A 14451-nucleotide genomic window follows, 5' to 3' on the forward strand; every position below is an offset into this window, starting at 1 on the left:
TTTTAATGTAATTCTTCTTAATTTTGGTATGAATATTCAGATCCGAAAGATTCAAGACAAAAGTTCATATTGACATAAAAATAATAATACTTCAAGTATACTAACTAAGCAATTATGTCTTCTCAAAATAACATGGCCAAAGAAAGTTCATCCCTACAAAATCATATAGTTTAGTCAGTTTCATTTTCGTCACACAAGAATGCTCTCATCATGCACAACCCCGATGACAAGCGAAGCAATTGTTTCATACTTTAGTAATCTCAAACCTATAAACTTTCACGCAATATATGAGCGCGAGCCATGGACATAGTAGTATAGGTGGAATAGAATATAATGAAGGGGGGTATGTGGAGAAGACAAAAAGGAGAAAGTCTCACATCAACGAGGCTAATCAATGGGCTATGGAGATGCCCACCGATTGATGTTAATGCAAGGAGTATGGATTGCCATGCAACGGATGCACTAGAGCTATAAATGTATGAAAGCTCAACAAAAAAAACTAGTGAGTGTGCATCCAACTTGCTTGCTCACGAAGACCTGGGGCACTTGAGGAGGCCCATTGTTGGAATATACTCCCTCCGGTCTTTTTTAGTTCGCATATAAGATTTGACTGAAGTCAAGCCTCATAAAGTTTGATCAACTTTGTAGAAAAAAGTGTCAACATTCACAATCTAGAATCAATACCACTAGATGTGTCGTGACTTAAAGTTTCATATTATATAACTTTAGCATGGCAGATGTTGATATTTTTTCATATAAATACGGTCAAACTTTGTGACATTTGACTTCAGAGAATTCTAATATGCAGAGTAAAAAGGACTGGAGGAAGTACAAGTCAAGTTCTATAATGAAAAATTCCCACTAGTATATGAAAGTGATAACATGAGAGACTCTCTACTATGAAGATCATGGTGCTACTTTGAAGCACAAGTGTGGCAAAGGATAGTAACATTGCCAGACACGCCAGTGAGATCCTCCAGTCGGCCAACGTCAAGAGCTTGCGGGCCTCCTCGCCGCCCCTGCCTCGTCGCGGGCTCGCCACACCGCAGCTCGGCCTCCGCTCCAACCACCGCCATCCCCGCGGCGTCTTGCTGACCGTCGCCGCCGCTGCGTCGCCGGACGTCGAGAAGGATCCCTCCTCATCGCTCCCTGCGCCTCGGGACGAACCCTCCTCCGACTTATCGGTGAGCAGTGAGCAGCGCCATGGCCTCGCAAACAGAGTCCCATCTCTAATTCTCCATCTCAGTGACAAAAACTGTCACTGCCCCCAAATTGGCTGCCATTTAAGAAGGTTTCTTGGTTCTGGTTTATCGCAGGTTGCTCGAGAAAGGCAGCTACTTCCCGGTGACCTCCGTCCAGCGCTTCGATGCCGCGGTGAGTGAGCTCCTTCCTCGTGCCTCTCTCGCATTTTGCCTTTCTCTGTTGGTGCTTGCTAGGATCGCTCCAGTTTCTGCTGCTTAGAGTGTGTGCAGTTTCCTTTCTCTGAAAAATTAGGGAAATGAACCATTCCAGAAACAAATGAATTACAAATGCAGTTTCCTTTGTCTGAAAGATGGCTCAAACAGAACATGTTCAGTAAATACAAATAGATTGCATATGGGCTACAGTATGCGCTAGAGCACATTGCTTCCAGCAAGCACATGGAGTAACAAGTTTAAAATTACTGAATGTATTACCGCAAGCAAATGTACTCCAAATGGCACCATCAGTTAAGCCTGTACTCCAACTAAAAAAACTAGGACATTATGTCTATCAAATCTTGCAGTTCTCCTTATCAAACGCTCCTTTCCCTTGCTCTGAACCTCTCTCTGTTGCTGCTCTTCTTTTCCTGCTACTCGCTGCTGCTCTTCTTTTCCTAACCAACAATAAATAAAACTCTGAAGAAATGTTGACTAAAGCAAAATTCAGTAAACAAAATTTTGTTAGTCCTGTCATTTAAGTTCCAATAATTTTAATAAATCCAAATAATTCAAATAATTTTGAGTTGAATATACAGTACATCTAATGTGTTGTATGTGTGTGTGCTGTCTAGATGCCAGCCATAGGTCAGTGGCCATGCCACCATATTGGTCCATGTCCATGTTACTTCTGCTATTGCCAAGCATGACATGTCCATGTTACTTGAGCAGATGGACTAATTTTTCCCTGCAAGGGTTTTGTAGCTCATGGAGTACATTTTATTAGGAGATAATCCAAATAAGTTCAAAAAAATCAGAAAATTCCAAATAATTCAAAATATGTACACTTGTGGTTGTGGCTTATGCACTAGAGCACATGACCAAAGTATGGCACTTCATCACTGAATCCTCCTATGGTGCCACTGCCAGCAGCTGCAGTTTCTAATCTTGGTGCCATTTCTGATGAGAACCAGTTGATTGTGGAGCAGTTGTTTTGAAACTTCAGCTATCCTATCTATAGTACCTAGCTATTGTCAGAACAGAACACTGTATATCTATAGCTTCATTTCAGAAATTTAATTAGTGCACTTCTAAAATGGCCAACATTATGGCACAAATAATTAAGTAAGTTAGCACAAATTGCAAAGTAAGTTAGCACAAATTCAGTTTTAATCCAAATTATTCAAATTAATTCAAATATTTTAAATTAATTCAAATAACTGAAATTAATCCAAATCAATTCAAATAATTCAAATTCTAAATAACCCAAATTCCAATAAATTTCAACAAGGAGTTTATATACAAGGATTAGACAAGGCATACATAAGGGCATGCCATAAGGACATCTTTGTCCCCTCTTGACACAAGATTACACAAGACATACACAGGAGCACGTGACTACATGACATAAGGGCCTCTTTGTCTCCTCTTGACTACATTCTTTTCCTTTCTCTGGCCACTTCTTCCCTTCCCTTCCCTTTACTTTTCTTTCTTTTCCTTTCTCTAGCTAATTCTTTCCTTTCATTTTCTTTTCCTATTGCAATTTCCATTTCTTTTATAATGGCCCTAGTATCAACAACTGCCCGACTGTCGCAATATACACCGGTTATTTCCATTGCAGCATTCTGAACGCGATCCTTGTACAAGTGGGGCAACTTATATTGATTTCCTCCTTTGTCTTTCATAACTTCAAACATAACTGCTTCTAATGTGATAAAGCTTCTGTGCAACTTGTCGGGATCGTAGTTCTCGAATTCCTCTTCCACACCTTGTACCAGTTCCTGGATGTTTGTAGGTGACCTGCAGTCGGTTAGAGACTGGAGAGAGTTATGAAAGTAGAGGTCCAAACAATTTAACTCGGGGCTATTTGGGGGCTGTTGTAGCAATCAGATGTCAAGATCAGTTTGTTCCACAGCTTCTCGAAAAGCTACATCATTGGTAAGGACATGAGGCTTTGCGTTATCCTGTTGGATGAATATTGTTGCTCCCTCATCATCGTGAGACCACTTATTCTGAATTGCCGGGATAACCTTATTGATTAGATAATCTCTGCACACGGGCCTGGTTACTTTCACTGATGTCAACACTTCTGTTCCCTTTGTTCTGTTCTGACTTGTCCGCTTCGCCTCAGTCTCTTCGACGAATGCCCAAATGCCGATCTTCCCATCGAATGTTAGCTCCCCCTCATTGTTATATCGAGGCCTGGCAACAGCTGTTAGGAACATTACCTTCCCCATGTTGTGAGTGTTTGACACGGTGCGCTTCGGTTCAGGTTCTCCTGAAAGTACATAGTAACTATTCTTCACTCTCGTCATGTCAAACCACTTCTCATCGATGTGAACCATATTCGTCATTGGTTTTAACATAGCCCGAGAAGTTGAGATCGAATTGTCATCGACCATGGACATACAAAATTTCAATCTTGCAAGCTTGTTCTCTAGCTTGAGGTGAGGCTTCACGATGCTTGTGATGTGGTTGAGCTCATTCAACTGGAACCTCTTATGTAGGGTCGATCGAGCCACACCTAGAAGTAGGTGCCATGGCACCATTTCTACACTTTGCTCTAATCATAAGCCATTTTCTCTAGTTAGAGTAGTTAACAGAATTTTACTCTAGTTAGAGTAGTTTTGCTGAATTTTACTTGCTCATAGTACCATGCCTATGGTAGAAAAGTGTCAAGAAAATTAATTTGGTGTACACTGTGAATAAAAGCTCCTGATATTTGAAGCTCCTTGTAAATTTTACAGTATTTGTTGTTATCCACTCTTGTGATAACAATGATGTGCAGTTCTGAATTAAGAAAAGCATATGTACTTCTTCAGTAACACAAATTACTCCAGAAAGGACTATTCATTGTTTCGTTTTCAAAGAAATAAAAATGACCATCCCAATGAACATAGCTACAGAATAAAAGGATATCCTATATTAATCTTGCAACATGTACATATCACCATTTGGCATGAACAGAACATTCCAGTTTTTCTAAAAGAGACAAATCCACAAGGAGTACTTCTAGTTTTGGATCAACATATGTTTTTCTCAGTATGATGGTTAGGTGTAATCCCAGCTTTGGATCCTAAAGTGCAGTCATGTTTGGCAAAAGGCTTCAGTAGCTTCAGTAGTTTAAAATGGAGTAGTTAGAGTAGATTCAGTAGCTTAAAATGGAGTAGTTAGAGTAGCTCCAGTAGCTTAAATGGAGTAGTGTACTGCTGTTGTTAAGTTTCAGTTAATTAACTAATTTTTTCAGTTAAAATATTTGCATATGAATCTCCTGCTGCTACAGATTGCTGTCAAAATATTCAGACTAAACTTCAGCAGTAAATTAGGAGTAGTACAGATTGCTCTCAAACTAAGTATTGAATTCACACATGGTAAAGTTGTAGTAGCAGCAGGAGCAATTGCTTGGTTAATCTTGCTTGGAGTAGCAGTAAGCTTCTGTAGTAATTTTGTAGTGAAATTTTCTTGGAGTAGCAGCAGTAAATTTTGCTTGGAGTATTTAACAAGATTAAACTGTAATCAGTGATGATTACCATGGAGTAATTGCTTGGAGTAACTTAATTTCCCTTTGTTTAACTAAAAGCTTTTGTTTACACACATTTACAATAGTTTAACTGAAATTTAACCCTGCATCAGCACATTAAGCAAGCAACATCAGCAGATTAAGCAACCAACATCACTTATAGTTTAACTAAAATTAGCATCAGATTAAGCAAGCAAGCAACATCAGCAGATCAACAAATTAAGCAAGCAACACAAGTACTCCATGATCAGCAGTAGTTTCTTCAATAATTTTCAGTTAACAACCATCATGATTCTGTTCACAATGATTAGTAGCATTTTCTGTATAATGAATGTACTCCATGAATTTAAGTTAGCAACTGAATTTACTCCATGATTGGCATTGTCATGATTCAGTTAACAGTAAACCATTTCACTAACTTTCAGGTAGCAGTATTCTGATGGACTACCTTCTTCAGAGTGCAGACGAGCACGACACGACTTCACTTGGATCAGCAGCAGAAGCACAGGCAGACGAACCTAGTTGTGCAAACGGAGGAGCACGGGCAGAAGATCAGGTTCGACGCAGAGGAACCCACGAGCAGAAGATCAGGTTCAATTTCAACCCAGCTGTGCGCTTGGGTTTAGGTTCGGGTTCTCCCACAATGCAGAAGATCAACAGCAGCACGACAGAGGAGCAATAGCAGCAGCACGTAGAGCTCCACCTAGCTGTGCACGGGCAGCACGTAGAGCTCCACCCAGCAACACGTAGAGCACGACGCACAGGTTCAATTTCAACCTAGCTGTGCGCTTGGGTTCAGGTTCAGGTTTTCCCACAGTGCAGAAGATCAACAGCAGCACGACAGAGGAGCAATAGCAGCAGCACGTAGAGCTCCACCTAGCTGTGCACGGGCAACACGTAGAGCACGACGCACAGGTTCAATTTCAACCCAGCTGTGCATTGGCAGGGGAGAAGCAGCTGCGCGGGCGCGCGGGCAAGCGAGAAGGAGCAGCACGGCGACACGCCGGAGCTCGAGGAGGACTCACGGGAGATAGAGGAGGACGAGCTTGAGCTCCCTGTCCATCGAAATGTGGAGGCAGGTTCCGGCGATGCCCGTAGGGGATCGCAGCTGGAGGGATCGCGGCGGCGCACGCGCGGGATCTCAAGAGGGAGACGCGAGAGCTCGAGGAGGATGCACGGGAGCTCAAGGAGGACGAGCAGGAGCTCCTGGTCCACCGGATGGTGCCGGGAAGTTCTGGCGACGCCGCAGGTAATCGCGGCGGGAGGAGATCGCGGCGACACAGGATTGGGTGGCGGCGAAGTAGGTACTTGGCGACGGTGGCGACGACGCAGGTACGCGGCGACGGCAGCAGATCACTTCCTGGTGGGCGACGAATCGCGCAGCTGGGCGGCGCCGGCCCCTGGCCACACGCGCGGGACGGCGGAGGAAGAAGGCGATGGCAGAGGGACTTGTTTGAGATGGTTTTGAAACTATGAGGTCTTTTTTGCAAAATTACCAGTGAACTACGCGTGCGACATGTTTTTCGGGACGGAGGGAGTATATTGCTAGTATCAAGGTTCATTTTAGGAAAAAAATATATAACGGCTGTTAGAGAAGAAGCACAAAACAGGCACGGGATGGACAGCAGCTAGCACGCGTACGGATTTCCTGAGCTAAAACACTTACGACCGTCGGATTTGTCTGCATCGGACGGCCAAGGGATCAAGCTGCCTGCTCCAGTTGGAGCCACTCTCGCGGATTGCTGACCTGGCAACTTATCGCCGTCGGATTTACCTGGATCGAACGGCCGTGCCAGTTCCTCCCGCGGATGGCGGTGGCTTTCTCCGAGCCACGCTTCTATAAATTCCGCCTACCTCTCGCTCTTAGGGTGTGTTTGGTTGAGGTCACCAAGTAGAATGTAATGAGTCGATTCCGTTCCGGAATGTAATGGGTCGATTCCGTTCCGGAGGCCCGTTCCAGTGTTTGGTTCGTCCAAGAAAGAGGAACCCACCGATTCCAGGGAACGGCATATTCCCCCTTTATGCCGAACCGAGTGATTCCTCGAAATCGGGCGGACCACGCGGAACGGCTCGCTCGCTCGCATGTCTCCGTCTCTCGTCTCTCCCTCACATCTGGCAGGCACCGGGAGGCAGCGCCGGAAGGAGGCGAGCAGCGGCAAGCAGGAAAAGGCAGCGGTGGATCGATTCCAAGTCGTGCTCCTAGCCTCACCGCCGGCAGGCAGCAACAAGCGCCGGCGTCCCCTCCCCTTCTCGTCGGACCCGTCTAGGTCCAGCGACGGCGGCGGCCATCTATGGTAGCCTGTAGGTCCTCTCTCTCCTGCCGCCGTCGGACCCCGCGCCATGGAGCTGCTGCTTTCTCTTGCGTGCGTCGTGCTCGTGGCCGGCCCTTGCTGCTCGTGGCCTGCACTTGCTGCTGCTACTGTGCCGTGCTGCTATACTGTTGTTGCTTGCTGTGCTCCCTCTGAATTTCATATTTTGTGTGCAGAATGCAGATGACAGAAAACGTGATGAAGTTTTGAGGCAAAGTGTTGCTGATGGCTGGTTAGTACTACAAGATCATCCGCTCTACACTGATACTAGCTGCTTGGATCTGGACACTTGTTTTGGGCATATAACCATCATTTATAGAATTCAAAGAATTGTTCTATCGATTATTTTTGTGCCACTATATATGTGTCTTGTTCGTGTTTGATGCCAAAGTTCAATATATTGTACATAATCACAAAAACACAAGTGGAGAGATGAATAAGTCCATTCCATTCCATTTATGAAACCAAACACCAAAATGTAACCATTCCATTCCTTTAAATTACCCCCACCAAATACAAAAACGGAACCGACCCATTCTAATGAAATGGAACCATGCCATTCCATTCCACTTCGTTTCCGAACCAAACACACCTTTAGGGGCGATGCTATTCCGCGCGCGCGCGCTGGAACGATCGGTTTCCGACAGGCGCAAATCTTTCCTGTTTTGGTTAATTGAGGGGGGAAAGTGCCACGCGCCCGGGCCCCCACCGTTGGAATCAGGGGGGAAGAAAAGATTAGGATTAAGCGCTGTAGCGGTCGGTCGTGCAGGAGTAAAACCGCACCTTTAGATGCCTCACTTCCACAACCGACCCGGATTGCTAGTTCCTTCCGCGGATGGCGGTGGCTTTCTCCGAGCCACGCTTCTATAAATTCCGCCTCACTTCCACAACCGACCCGGGTGAGGGACAAGTCGAGAAGAAAAAAGATGGGGCGGGTGAGGGCGAGGAGGTGCCGCCGCTGCCTTTGGTGGCCCAGGCTCCTGCGACCACCGGTCAGCTCTTCGTGTGCCCTTGGCCTGGTTGCCACGAGATCACGGAGAACGCCTCGGATGCCTGCATCCGCACTCACCGGAAGGCCCACCGGTGAGCCGCATTCCGTTTGCCTTGATTTTTTCGGTCGATATGCATCTCAGCGCGGTTCTGATTCCTGGCCCTTTCTTCTCTACCTTCGTTTGTGCTGCAGTGAAGCGGATACCGCAGAGAAGAATAAGCCGAAACAGAGGGCGGAGGACCGCGCCAAGGGCGAGCAGGCCCGCCGCAGGCGCGAGGCCAGGGCCCAGGCGAAGGTGAAGGACAAGGATCTTAACCCCGGCAAGCGCGGCAAGGGCGGCAAAGGCGGCCGCAACGGGAAGGTCAAGGCCAACGGCGCCGGAGGCCGCAACGGCGGAAACGGCGGGGCCGGTGGCCGCGGCGGCGGCGGGAACTTTAACCAGTGGGCGGGGCGTGGCGGTGGCCGCGGCGGGAACGGCGGCGCCGGGCGCGGCGGCGGCGGCAACTTCAACCAGTGGGCGGGGCGTGGCGGTGGCCGCGGCGGGAACGGCGGGGCCGGGCGCGGCGGCAACTTCCACGGCCGCGGGCGCGGCCGGCGAAACTGAACAGGTACTGAACCGAGTCCGTTGTGTTTTTGTCTCACCCGTTGTGTTTGATCCTCCTCTGGTTGATTGATTTCTCCTCGTCTCACTTCGCAGGGTGCGGGAGGCTGCTCCGAGTCGAAGTACAGATCGAAGTGAAATGGTATCGGCGACAAGTAAATGATCCTGTCAGTGGAGTTTAGTTCCTTTGTTAGAATTGATCGTGTCTGGGTCTTTGTTAGTAGTGTTTTCACAGTCGTGGTCAATCGCAGCAGTCGAATGTAAGGTGTTGGGTCGGGTCTTTGTTACTAGTGTTTTTCCCGTCCTGGATTGCCATTTGCCTGGAAGTGCTGGCCTCGTCACAGTTAATAGAATTGCAGAAGTCATCTATCGTATCCCTGCTGTTCCTTTCATTTTGTTATGTCTGTTCCATTGTATCTCTGCTGTTCCTCAGTATGCTTTTGCATCGTCTATGCCGTTTGCATGCTGTAGTCGATGTGACCGAAATCACTCTGTTGGTGATATGTTTGTCTGCTTGACTGTATCTCGTCCGCTCAACTGTAGCCAGTATGACTTGAATGATCTTCTCATTGCTTTGTTCCAACTGTTTACTGAACTTTTGTTCTTGCTTGTGCTAATTTTGTTCCCGCATGATCCAGTTACTACTGTTTAGATGGCTCCGTTAAATCATCCTATGCATGCATATAAGGAATTCTGTCTAGTTGGTAGGATTATGTCGTTCTTGTTCTGTTTGAAACGTGTGTGTGTTTGATGTTTGATCAGGCACAGGCATGGATGTTCCAAACTCACTGAAATGATCATTTCGTTCATGTTCTGTAGTACTAAACTGAGTTTGCATAGGATCATGTGATGGTCTTGATCTGCATGACCTTTGTGTGCCTCAGTTTGCATATTCTATGTTTTGCACCATGGACCATGCAGTGCAAATGTCATACATGATCAAGCTAACTGAAATTCTTTGAAATTCCCCTTTCGGTTTTGACTCGAGTCATGAGTCATAATTTTGTTTCTGCTATGTCAAGATGTAAACTGGATGTCATGATTTGATCTGCTGTTTCTTTATATACTTCAGTTTGTTATTGTCACTGCTGTGTTACCTGTGTACATGATTGATCAACTTCATATGCTTGTTTTGACTCATAAACTTTACCTCACTTAGATTCCATTGTATGATAGAAGTATCTTGCTGCTCGGCTATGTTTATGTATTTCATCAATGATTCCTGGTAGTTTCTGTCAACTTAGTTTCTGCTAGTTCCTGCTAGCTTCAGTATTTCATCAGTGGTAGTTTGTTTCCTAGAGTTGTGTCTGATTAATCAGTTTTCGAGAGTTTGTTGCCGGGCTAAGTTTCAGCATACTAGCTAGTTTCCTTGAAAATGCAAATGCAACTGGTTTCAACTTACTTGCTGATCAAGCTGTTTTCTAGAGTTGTGTCTGACCATTGTGTGCATAATTGATCAACTGCATGTTTTGTTTCTGCACAGTGGATCATGCAGGAGGAATGTTCGGTTTCTACTCGTGAACTGACCACTGTTAAATTCCAGCTTATGACTCAAATGTTGGTAGCTGGGGTAAGTTTCAGGATTTTATCAGTAGTTCCTCTTGGTTTTCTTCAAGTTACTATTTAGTTTGTTTCCTAGATTTGTGTCTCATCAAGCAGTTTTCGGGATATTGTTCCTGGGGTTAGTTACTTTCTGTTGGTTGCGGAGCTAAGTTTCAGCATGTCTTGGCACTGGCACCGTGGCATGGATGCCACAGACACACTGCTGTGATTATTTTGTTCTTGTCATGTTAAGATGCATTACTCCCTCAAATCCAAATTAATTGGCGTTGCCTATCCAAATTAATTGACGCTGCCTTAGTACTTGGATGGGAGCGAGTACCATTTTAGCCTACGAAACGCATGACCTTTGTGTACCTCAGTTTGTTCTGGTCATCCTTAACATCTGCATATTATGTGTTTCCCACCATGGGTCATTCAGCGCAAATGCCATACATGGTCAAGCTAACTGAAATTCTTTGATATTTCCCTTTGGATGTCATGATTTGATCTTGCTGTTTGTGTGCTTCAGTTTGGTATATGGTCACCGCTGCGTACATGATCGATCAACTTCATATGCTTGTTTTGACTCATGAACTTTACCTCACTTTACATTCCATTGCAGAGTATGACAGAAATATCATTTGCTGCTCGGCTATGTTTCAGTATTTCATCAATGGTTCTTGCTAGTTTCTGTCAAGTTCCTGCTAGGTGCTAGCTTCAGTATTTCATCATGCGCAAATGCAACTTAAGGTTAGTCAGGTTGTGTAGAATTCTGCCCAGATAAACTTTTCATCATGCATGGTCTTTATTTATTCTGCAACCTCGCTCTCTCACATGTACTCGTATGTGTTTTTGGAGACAAGGAGCCGATGTGCAGAGAAACATGTTTGCATTTTGCTAATATATCATGTTTTGCATTTTGCTTCTATATCATGTTTAGTTCAACAACAGGAATCTGCCCCTCTTCTCCTAGTTTCCCAACATCACAGGGTTACCGTGATAGCACTATCTAGGAGATCTATCCCTCCAATTGACAATACACTACATTACTACTAGATACATCCATTTCTGCGACGAGTAATTTGGAACAGAGAGAGTATATCCACACGTACTCATCAGTCAGTCCTCAACTCATTAGTTGATCCCCTGTAGCCCAGTTGATCCCTGTAGCCCTGCTGATCAATCATCAGTCCTCACCTCGTAGCTGGAGGAGGTCCTCGATGATCGAGGCATACAGACAGCGATGAACCAGCTCGCCCGAAATCCAACGCTTCTGCTAGCAGCTGCGAATCTGTTTCAAACGCCACCCGCAACATTCCCAAATCAGCTAGCTGTAATAGAAATAGATTCCTTGTGTCCAGCCGCAGCATAAAGAAAAAAGTCCATTTTATTACCCTGAATAAAGTGGGTGGTTCACTTTACCCCCCGATCTATTTTTCGGCTTATTTTACCCCCCAAACAAACCAAAACCGGACAAAACACCCCAGGTTGGTTTGTCTCCACCCGCTGCTGATGTGGCACTAGTCAACGGCGGTTTTGATCTGGGTGGGCCCCCTAGTCAGGTCTCTCTCTCTCTCTCTCTCCGGGCCCGATCCGTCGCCGCCCGAACGAGCTCGCCCTGGTCGCCGCACCCCGCTCGGCCTCGCATCGCCCTCGGTGTTGGCTCTGCCGTCGTTCGCCCCGTCACAGCTCCGGCCACGCGCCTGTGCCACCCAGCCTCCTCCCCGAGCTTGCGCCGTCGTCCCCGTCCGCCCCCGCGCGTTACTCGCGGCGTCGTCCCCGGCCACCGGCCGGCTCCGACCACCCCCACTCTGCCCTCGCGCGCGCCGCCCCGTCTCCTCCGCGAGCTTGCGCCATCGTCCCCGTCCGTCCCCGCGCGTTGCTCGCGCCGTCATCTCCGGCCGCCCACCGCTCTGCAGTTGGCTGCGCCCGTGTCGCCGCGCCTGGCCGCGCCCAGCCTCCCCCGCTCAGCGCGCTGGCTCTGCCCGCCCCGGCGCCGGCCCAGCCCCTTGCCGACTCCACGCGCACCGGCCCCCGCCGCTATGGCCGGCTGCTATTGCAGTAGGGCCCCGCCCCTTTTTCTTCTAGGGTTTTTATCAGTTTTGCCATTAGAAATTTCAACTGCTCAAAAATGCCATCGCTTCATTAGACACATGCTCAAAAATGCCACTAAACACCATTATTGTGATCTCAAATCTCTTTTGCCATGTTATAATGACATAAATACCTATGAACCAACATGCCAGCTCTCTCTCTATCTCACTACAATAAAGTATGGGGCCCACTTGATCCCAACAGCGTTCTTATTTTCCTATAAAATTATTCGCTTGATTACTCTTGACAAGTGGGCACATATCATTGTGAGATAGAGAGAACTGACATGTGGGTCTAGGCTTATTTTTGTCATAGAACATGGTCAACGGGTTTGACGTAAAAATAACAATGTCTAATGGCATTTTTGAGCAAACATCTAACAGAACGCTGGCATTTTTGAGATATCTAATGATATTTTTGAGCAAGCATCTCACGAATTGATGGCATTTTTGAGCAGTAGTAACTTCTAATGGCAAAACTGAGTAGTGGGACACAACTAGTGGCATAAATGATAAAAACCCTTTCTTCTATTTCTTTGATTTAAAAAAAAACTACGAGTGGGACCCACCTGCAGGTCAAATACCACCTTTGACCTTGTCCACGTCACCATCCGGTCTGGGTAAACCATTTAGGGTGTTTTTTTGTCCGGTATGAGATTGTTTAGGGGGTAAAGGAACCGAAAAATAGATCAAGGACTAATATGAACCACCTACTTTATTCAGAATAGTAAAATGGACTTTTTTCCAGCATAAAGCACCGAGCCATGGCTATCTCTAGCAAGTAGCAACCACACCCGACCCCAGCCCCGCATCCGCATGGATAATGCCAGGAGTGAAAGCCCCATCGACATTGATTTTTACCAAATCATCAGGTGGCGCCGTCCACTGAATATTTCTTTTCTTTTCCTTATTCCTGAATATTTCATCAGCATATTCAAGTGTGTAAGTTTTTGTACGCCGTACCAGCTCAGCCGTCGAGACAGGGAGTTCACCTTCCCAGATTTTATTCCGGTTCTGCCAACAGTGCCACCAGAGTGTGAATATTTCAATTCTCTGCTCATACGTAATGGCCCAGAGGACGTCTACAACTTCATGTACTGAACCAACTTCCTCTAGTCTCGTACGTACACCCTCAAGCTGGAGCATTCTCCATACCTCCTTGATTGCTTTACACTTGACAAAAAGATGAGCACCATCTTTACACAGAAAAAAGCACAGTTTATCGGCGCCGTCCAGTTTGATGCCTCGTAGAGCTGCTGTCTACAGAAAACAAAAATCCCTTTCTAACTGCTCTACGAAATATATTATCCAAACTAGAAGTAAAAAACTGACATGACTCGTTTTAAAAAACATATTTCACTCATTTAAAATAATCGCTTATTTCAAAATTTCCATCTTGCTCATTGCAAACACTGCTTTTACTCATTTAAAAACATATTTCACTCATTTAAAATAATCGCTTATTTCAAAATTTCGATCTTGCTCATTGCAAACACTGCTTTTACTCATGTAAAAAAACTATTTTTGCTTAATTCAGAAAAACAATTTCACTAATTTAAAGAAAATGATTTCACTTACTAATTTTATTTCACCCATTACAAATTCATTCCAAAACTGATTTAATCATTCAAAAAACTCTAATTAGTGAAATTGATTTAGTGAAAAGTGTAGCAAAATATTGAATTTTAATGTGTTTACAATCTATCCAAGAATGATCTTGTTCTAAAGGTCTTGATGCGATGAGTTCAAATATATAAAAAATTCCAAAAAAGGTGATTCAGTTTTAAACATACGTACCATCTAAATTATGAAAAGGAAACTAAAGCGATGGATTTTGAGAGGAAGGGAGGACAGGTATTGTCATACATGCATGCATGTGGGTAGAGAGAGGGAGAGAGCGAGAGAGAGAGAGAGAGAGAGAGAGAGAGAGAGAGAGAGACGCATATGCATGGCGCAAAGTGGATTGCAGACTGATATGATGAGTACGAATGCACCGTA

At 45.5% G+C, this 14451-nt stretch overlaps 1 protein-coding gene across 1 annotated transcript; it reads left to right on the plus strand.

Moving 5' to 3' along the window:
- The first annotated feature begins 6982 nt into the window (after positions 1–6982).
- Positions 6983–8821, plus strand: LOC125506705 (glycine, alanine and asparagine-rich protein-like). Its single transcript, XM_048671451.1, has 3 exons — positions 6983–7218; positions 7403–8309; positions 8410–8821. Exons 2-3 carry the CDS (start codon positions 8062–8064, stop codon positions 8819–8821), a joined length of 660 nt encoding a protein of 219 aa, XP_048527408.1. The 5' UTR covers positions 6983–7218; positions 7403–8061.
- The last annotated feature ends 5630 nt before the right edge of the window (positions 8822–14451 follow it).

This window comes from Triticum urartu, chromosome 5, assembly GCF_003073215.2.
Source record: "Triticum urartu cultivar G1812 chromosome 5, Tu2.1, whole genome shotgun sequence".
Taxonomy (NCBI): domain Eukaryota; kingdom Viridiplantae; phylum Streptophyta; class Magnoliopsida; order Poales; family Poaceae; genus Triticum; species Triticum urartu.

Bases quoted from the DNA above. Each gene is read 5' to 3' on its own strand.
- LOC125506705 (XM_048671451.1), top strand. From the start codon at position 8,062: ATGGCGGTGGCTTTCTCCGAGCCACGCTTCTATAAATTCCGCCTCACT. The intron at 8,310-8,409 runs GTGAGCCGCATT...TTTGTGCTGCAG, and splicing joins ACTCACCGGAAGGCCCACCG to TGAAGCGGATACCGCAGAGA.